The sequence below is a fragment of the Sceloporus undulatus genome, chromosome 6 (genome assembly GCF_019175285.1).
Source record: "Sceloporus undulatus isolate JIND9_A2432 ecotype Alabama chromosome 6, SceUnd_v1.1, whole genome shotgun sequence".
In the NCBI taxonomy this organism is placed as follows: domain Eukaryota; kingdom Metazoa; phylum Chordata; class Lepidosauria; order Squamata; family Phrynosomatidae; genus Sceloporus; species Sceloporus undulatus.
This window is the reverse complement of record NC_056527.1, coordinates 72,258,892-72,266,992: the sequence shown is the minus strand read 5'-3', so window position 1 is coordinate 72,266,992 and position 8,101 is coordinate 72,258,892. Positions and strand designations below refer to the sequence as shown.

The window sequence follows — 8,101 nt, the reverse complement described above, 5'->3', positions numbered from 1 at the left end:
ACTTTTATTAATGCAACCTAAAATTGCATTGACCTTTTTAGCTTTTAGCTGGACTAAGACCATAAAGGAGGAAGACAGTTTGCTTATAGTTTGAGTGGTCAAGGGCACCACCACCAAGACCATGCATCACATTTGTAACTATGTAATTCACCCCTGAAACCCACCTTAAACTCCAGGGAACCATGGCTTGGGGACAGAAGAGGGCAAATTGTGTCATCCTGAAGGACCCCACTTGACTGCATTGCAGACCTGCATAGCTCAAAGCAACTCCCTGGAGTTTAAGGTGGGTTTGGAGGTCCACAATCTTGAATACATATCAAAGCTGAGTAAAAAGCACTTCTTATATTTTTAAAAGATCTAGAGCTGCACAAAAACTGGTATTTGCCCTCATTTTTCTATAGGGATAAAAATAGCTTTTAAAATAAAACACAGACAGGTTTACAAAATCTATTTTAATTTCCACAGAAAATTATTTTTGTAGTCATATCAAAATGAAAACAAAACATTTTCAACTAAATGCAATTGTTCTTCTTAATAGACTGTGTTAGTTGTCCCAGTTCCCAGGGGATGTGTGGCTAGGTATATGCTGAAATAGTAATGAAGATCTGTCAGCCACTGCTCTTGAGTTTCACTACTCTTCAGTGCCTACAAATAGAAGAAAATTGTGTTAGTAGTTGTAAAAACGAATTTAAATTTCATTTAGGACTACCACTGAAAAAGGAATTGTTACCATCCCTATTCTCTGAACCAAAACTTGATTTTTGCTAATCAAGTAAATAAAATGAGAAACTGGTTATTTACCATGATGATTCTTGGTTAGTCCAGAGGAGCAATCCATTTTACAGTTGGGCAATAGTAAACCTGCCATGTGAGTTGGTGCAAGGACTATTACTCAACTATAAAGTGGATTGCTCCTCCACATCATCAAGAGAATGCACATCGTTTGGAAGTTATGTCTTCACAGCATACTATTAAATAGGCTAATTCATTTAGGACAGATAATATCAATAAGATTTACTAAAATTAAAAGGACAATAAGCTTCCTAAATTATAGCAAGTGAAAGAACTGGAAATATCACCTGCTTCAGAATTCTACTTAAAACATTTTACCATTTCTGGTTAGGGTGAAAGCATACGCAGAAGGCCAATTAGGATTCAAATTTTCTTGGATGATATTCCATTACATACAGTGACATCAAACTGTGGTTGAATAGAAAACCATAGATGAGATTTGGTTTGAATGGTTACAATTTACCCCATCAGAGATTTAAATCTGCTCTTTGTGAAAGAGGCACTTCTGGTTTGATTGACAACTATGATTGTTAAAATTCAAGTTCTCAGGATACATTTCATTGCAATTGTGTCAAATAACTGAATTATTAATGCCACACACACACACACACACACACACACACACACACACACACACCAACCAAGAAGTTCCATGGATCAGTTTCTGTATTAATAACTGGAAGATTCTGAGACAACCTGAATCTCCTTAAAGCTTGGCGAAAAGGCCCAATGCCTCAGTGAAGAGAGCACAGTGTTCACTGAAATATATCCTACTGCACATTATGACAGTGGCAACTTGTAGGAGCACTCCACTACTTCTTCAACTGCTCTAAAGGCCATATATAACTGACAGCTCCCAATGTATCACTCCTTTTGGTATCAAACTGAACAGACGCATATGTTGACCAACAGAACTGAGGAAAGGAAAGGGGCTGGATGACGTTTCTGTAAAGAGAACTCTTAGATGTACAATATATCGTACTAAAAAAAAAAACATCTGGCTCTTCCCTGCCTCTACTCCAAACACTGCCCTTGTGCTATCTGTAACCACTAGCAACAGAAAACAGAATAAGGCCTCATATGCCAGAAGAAATGAATGAAACTGTTTGGAGAACACACTTGTGCTTATTTCAAATTTATTCCTGAGCTGCTATCAAGAACTGTCCTTCCCCAAACAATTCTGTAAACCAGCCTTCTATATTTAAACAGCAAGAACTGTAGGTGTTAGCAGGAAGACATCTGCAGACAGAACTGCCATCATCCACAAAAACAGGCCTAACATTAACATTACCCCATACTAAGTATTGCGGGCTTTACTATGATTCGTCCATTAACCAACACACAACCATGTCCCATCCTCTTTTGTCTAATCGCCCAGACCCTCTTAATGCTTTTGGTTTTGTCTCCATATTTCCTTTCCCATGAGAAGGTATATGGATAACAGCATCCCACACATGTCAGTGCATTCCTGTACCAGGCAATTATCTTTGCTTTGAACCACCAAGAAGTTTACCTCCAGCACTATGCCTCCCATCATTCCCCACATCCACAATGTGCATGTGATACATCTCTGAAACAGTACTCATAATATAATCTACAAATAAAATGAATACAATAAATACAATACATATGTACAACATATTACGATTCTGACAAACACACTGTCATTTCATAGTTTGAAGATTCAACAAGGGAAAAAAGTGGAATTGGCCTTGTCTTTCAGGTTGTACACACCTGTCACAAAGAAAAACAAAAGGATCCTATGATTGAGAATTGTCTCTTACCAGCATATCTTTGACGATCTGTTTCATCAGAAGTTCATTGGTCACCATATGACTCCGCAGTTGCCTATGTTGCATTAGCAAACGCAGGAGCTGTGCCAGGACAGGCAATTCTTCTCGACAGACTCTGTTCACTTGAAGGCTCAGCAGCATCAGCCTCAAAATCTGAGGCAAGGTAGTTAGCACTGAAATACAGGCACCCCACAGTACATCCCTGCAATGAAACAGAACACAGTCTGTCAGTATGTACAGAGAAAATCAAATGTGTATGCTGAAACTAATTCTACTTACTCAACCCACCTCCCTGTTGAATAAATCTATTAAAAAAAACACAGCACATAAAATTTGTGTAAACTCTCAGCAATGATTTAGCACTTTATAAACAATTACTTTTTAAATCTCAAAAAAATTGAATATTACCAACACCTAAAATAGACAAAGTGGGTTTCTTTTTTTGCTGTCCAGTCAATCTTAAATCTATTGTGAATTAACTGATTATAAAATGAAAACTGGCAGATTAAAAACATCAGCCAAACTCATTATTGTAGCATTTGTTTGAAGTTAGATAAAGCTTTCTAACTGGGGATGAAAGTCAGTGTGGTGCAGTGGTTTGAGCACTAGACTATAATTCTGAAGACCAGGGCTCAATTCCCTATTTGGGCATGAAAACCCACTGGGTGACCTTGGGCAAATCACAGACGCTCAGCCCCAAAGGAAAGCAAAGGAACAAAATCTCTGAACAAATCTTGCCAAGTGAGCCCAATGTTATACATCAGAAATGTCCTGAAGGTGCACAACAACAACAACTGGGGATGCAGTGAGCAGAAAATTCATTAGAAGACGTTTAAATGTTGAAGTAAACATTGTTGTCTGGTTTATCCCTAGTCAATTTATAGTCTGAAATCAATTACAAAAATAGCATACTGTTTTCAGAAGAACATTCAGGTGAGTTAGGAAAATATACTGATTAGCAGCCCTACTCTTTTAAAATGGTAATGTTCAAAATTCATATCTGAAATTTAGGAAGAAAAAATATTAATAAAAACACAGTCTAAATCCAAAGATTAAGGTGACTACTGGCAGGATTTATTACTCAATAAGCAAGTTTCAAGTTATGTATACACATTTATTTATTTGGTGTGTGCATTATCCTAAAGTACCTATTACATATGCAGCATTTTAACATTTCAGTACAAAAATATAAAACATTTACCTCTTCTGTAAGTGTTCTGAATCTTCTCTCTCTATTGTTAAGAGAAGGAAAAGGAGACTGCAACACAAAGCAGCTAGGAACTTGGAGAGATTTTCATTCAGAAGGCATCCTTGATCCATGAGCTTACTAATGGCACACAAAATAGATCCAGCAGTGCTGTCAGGTATTACAGTTAATCCTGCCTAGGAGACAAAACAAATTAATTACACATTTCTGTCACAGCTTTCTGTTAGTGCTTGTGTTCCTAAAAGAACAATTCTAGTAACAACTTCAATAGCCCTTCAATCTGTTACATTTTACAATCTGCCCTTCCTTCCTTTGGATTTGTGAACTGTGTTAATTGACATCTTATTCACCAATAGCGAAGTAAAACATTTTCCAGGGAGGTCACCAATTTATAAATAGGAAATAATATTTTTCAATGGGTAAAGTGATCTGTGACTTGAGAGTCAATGTTATTATTATATGGTTAACAAAGAAATTGGTCAACTGACTTTAGAACAAGTCCATATACCTTTTACCACAAAGGACCATATCCTATCTGATCTTAAAAGCTAAGCAGGGTCAGCCCTGTTTATTCCTTGCATGGAAGACCACTAACAAATACCAGGTGGTGTAGACTCTATTTCAGAGGAAGGAACTGGCAAAACCACTTCTGAGTCTTCTTTCCTTACGAAAACTGTGAAATTCATGGAGTTGCCATAAAGCAGCTGGTGACACACAATTCTAATTTGAGGCTTAATCTCCACCTCCTGTTCCTAAGGATTCATGGCCAAATTTTCATAGAATATGGATAAGTAACAATACAGTGTGCCAGCACCATACTCAGATGTACTATATGCAGCTTTCAGCTTACGTGAGGGGAGGATCTGGAATGGACCCCCTGCGTAAGGGAAGCCAACAGACTTCTCCTGGCTGCGGGAGCGGAGGCAACGCCAGCAGCAGATGAGCAAGTGATTGCGCAGTGGACACACACACACAGAGAGGGAGAGGGAGGTTGCCTGCTGGGTGGAGACTGTATATACTAGACATCAGGCTGCTGAGGAAGAGCCCTTAAAAAAACAGAGTGGCAAATTTGCTAAATTCTTTGCAGAGAAAATAGCTCTGATCCATTCTCACTTGGACTCCACACTGAATGTAGAATCTGAGGAGATAACTGAAGCACATACTTATCTGGTGTTGATGAATGAGTTTCAGTTTGTTCAACATAATATGGACGAGCTGCTTGGAGAAGGAAGGCCAACCACTTGTCTGTTAGACCTGTGTCTAACGAATGACCAGTTGGGTAGTGGTGGTTGTAACTGCTTCTCTGATAGAGGGCTAGGTTTCAACTTCTCTGAAAGAAGCAATTGTAAGACCTTTGTTGAAGACTTTCACTGGATCCCACCTCTCTAGATAACTATCAGCCAGTCTCCAATTTCTTCTTCTTAAATAAGGTATTTGTATAATTTTTAAACATATTTGTTGGATGAAGAAGCCAATGTAATTATTATTATTATTATTATTATTACTACTATTATTTATTTATTTATATCCCACCTCTCCCTGTATTGGAGAGGGGAGGAAATATTAAGGGGTGTTTTGGAATAAGTAGTTCAACAGGGAGAAAATCGGTTAGTTTAGATAAAGTGCCCTTCAAATCTCTTGTCTTTGTCCATATACTATGATCAATTTGGAATTTGTTCCTTTTCTTGTAGGATTTTTTTTTTTTGATATACTTAATACGAAATCAGAGAGTGTATAAATCCATTTCTTTTTCTCATTTTGTGTTATAAAAACTGCAATAAACATCAATTTTAAAAAAAATGTGTATTGGATCAATGTAGTATCAAAAGCTTGTACAGTGTAGTTTTCTGCTTTTGATTTGGCCCACTAAAAGTATTGTTGCTTCATGGAATTTGAATTTTGTTTTGCTGCATGGTGAACAGAGCTATCACTGCATGTTTTTCCTGTACAGTGGGCCCCTCATATCCGCTGATACCCCCTGTTGATATCATTATAGACAAGTCTCATTATAGACAATTGCACAGTAATGTATAAAATGGCAAAATCAGAGTTTGATTTTTGGAATGTATATATTTTAAAAATATTTTCAAAGTGTGGATGATTGAATCTGTGGATAAAAAATCCATGGATAAGGAGGGCTGACTGTATTTGAGAGAATGGTGGCAACACACCTCCAGGCTTTCTTGGATCAAATGGATTACTTGGAATCATTCCAATCTGGGTTTGGGCTTAGTTATGGGACATAAATAGCCTTGCTGGGTGATGTATACTGGAAAATCAACAGGGGGACTGCAAACATGGTGGTCCTCCTGGATCTTTCAGCAACATTTGACACGGTATCCTTGTGTGTCCCACCAACTCAAGAGGTTAGGTTGGCATGTACACAACTAGGCTTTCTCCGTAGCAGTACGACAACTGTGGAACTCCCCTACCCAAGGAAGTTTGGCTGGCCCCATCTCCTTTGAGCTTTCAGCAAGCAGCCAAAACAGTGCAGCTCCATATGGCCTTTGATGTTTCAAACTGCTCTGTTTAAACTGCTTCTAAATTTTAATTTAAGAATGTTTTTACACTGTTTAAAAAAGTTTTTTGAGGAATATTTTAAGAAAATATATCTTTGTACTGTTTTAATTGCTTTTACAATGGGTCCTCCTTCTCCGCGGACTTGCTATCTGTGGATGGCAAGCCCGGGGCGGGGGGGGGGGGGGGGAAAAAGGAGGAGGGGGGGGGGGGGGGGGGGGGGGGGGGGGGAGGAGGGGGGGGAGCTCCATGGGCAGCGGGAGAAGAGGGAGGGAAAAAGGGGGGGGGGGGGGGGGGCAGCGGCGGAGAGGTGAATGAGAGAAGGAGGAGGAGGAAAGAAGAGGAAGGGCAGAGGTGGGGGAAGAGGAAGAAGTGTGGCGGCAGCGGCAGTGGAGAGGAAATAAAAATACCATAAATAAATAAGCCTGTTCAAAGTCTGCCATTTGATGAACATGTAAATTTGGGGGAAGACTTTTGATGATGGCTGACTGCTAAGTAAAAAAAATCTTGCAGCTCTTGATGGGTGGGCATGTTGGTATTCTAATTTGTTTACTTTTTTGTTGTTAATTTAAAGCTACTTGGTATTAGGAAACTTGACTTTTCCTTAAAGAAATGCCAGTTATAAGATTTTTAAAATCTGGGATTAAGATTTTCACAAGAGTAGTGAAACATTTCTGTATTGTGTATGAGTTGGAAAAAAATTAGGGATGAATATTGACTATATTTGTATTGCAAGGTTTAAGATATGAATCTTACTATCACTTACCTTCCTACCTACCTACCTTCATACACCTTTTTTTTAAAAAAAACTGGGGTACAGTTCAATCACTACTGTCAACATCTGGATCCAAACAGTAACAAACATTAACAGAGCAAATATGGAACAGATTTAAAATCACCACCTACCAGGTATTTACAAATGCCACTTTGTACAATATCTATGCACTGACTTCGTGACGGTAATGTGGAGAGGCACTGGCTCACTACCTGTTTCGACAACAAGAAATATTAGAATATCAATATTCATTGTGCATCTATCAAACTGTATAGTATTGGCAAAATATTGTAGCTATCTAAATGTAGAAACAGAGTCCTGCAAATAAGAACCATCATTTCACCATTGCGCAATACTGGAATTACTTGCTCTGCATATATTCCCTCTATTTTATGAAAATCACCACAAAATCCAACTTATGGCTACCTTAAAGTGAAGCTATCAGCGTTTTCTTGGCAAGATTTGTTCAGAGGGCGTTTGTCTTTCCCTTTTTTTGAGACTGACAGAACATGACCTACCCAAAGTCATCCAGTGAGCCTTCATCACTGAGCAGGGATTTGAACCCTTGTCTCCAGAGTCACATGACAATACTTAAGCCACTACACTGTGCTGGTTCCCCATGAATATTGATACAGTTTTAAGAAGACAGAAATGTGTTTAGGGTAAGAAGAATGCTTCTCTCTACAAAGCCTACAAATCCCATCATCTGTCTAGACATGCTCTGTATTCCATTTTTAGACATTTTATTAAGATTTTAAAGGATTTAAAATTAAGAAATAAAATAATAGAGAACAGTTCCCTTTAATGTTCAGTTGAAATCGACCCTCCTATAACTTAACCATTTGAACTGGTCCTACCCTCTGCAACAGCGAAGAACAAGCCTGCACCTTCCTCTCTCTTCACAACCTGAGGTAAGCAATACCCCCCAGGAATACAAACCAGGACATTTAGGGGTTGTTAATAATAATAATAATAATAATAATAATAATAATAATAATAATAATAATAATAATAATA

General features: G+C 38.2%; 1 protein-coding gene across 2 annotated transcripts in view; it reads right to left on the bottom strand.

The window, feature by feature from the left end:
- Window positions 1-437: 437 nt before the first annotated feature.
- The window catches only part of TEX10 (testis expressed 10), a 70,406-nt gene continuing 62,742 nt past the window's right edge, over window positions 438-8,101 (bottom strand). For both annotated transcript variants that reach the window (XM_042473272.1, XM_042473269.1), the window contains exons 12-15: window positions 7,216-7,296; window positions 3,787-3,968; window positions 2,577-2,787; window positions 438-645 (exon numbers count right to left, since the gene is read on the bottom strand). In XM_042473272.1, the coding sequence (XP_042329206.1) occupies window positions 532-645; window positions 2,577-2,787; window positions 3,787-3,968; window positions 7,216-7,296 (588 nt within the window). In that variant the 3' untranslated portion in view covers window positions 438-531. The remainder of the gene's footprint in view (window positions 646-2,576; window positions 2,788-3,786; window positions 3,969-7,215; window positions 7,297-8,101) is intronic.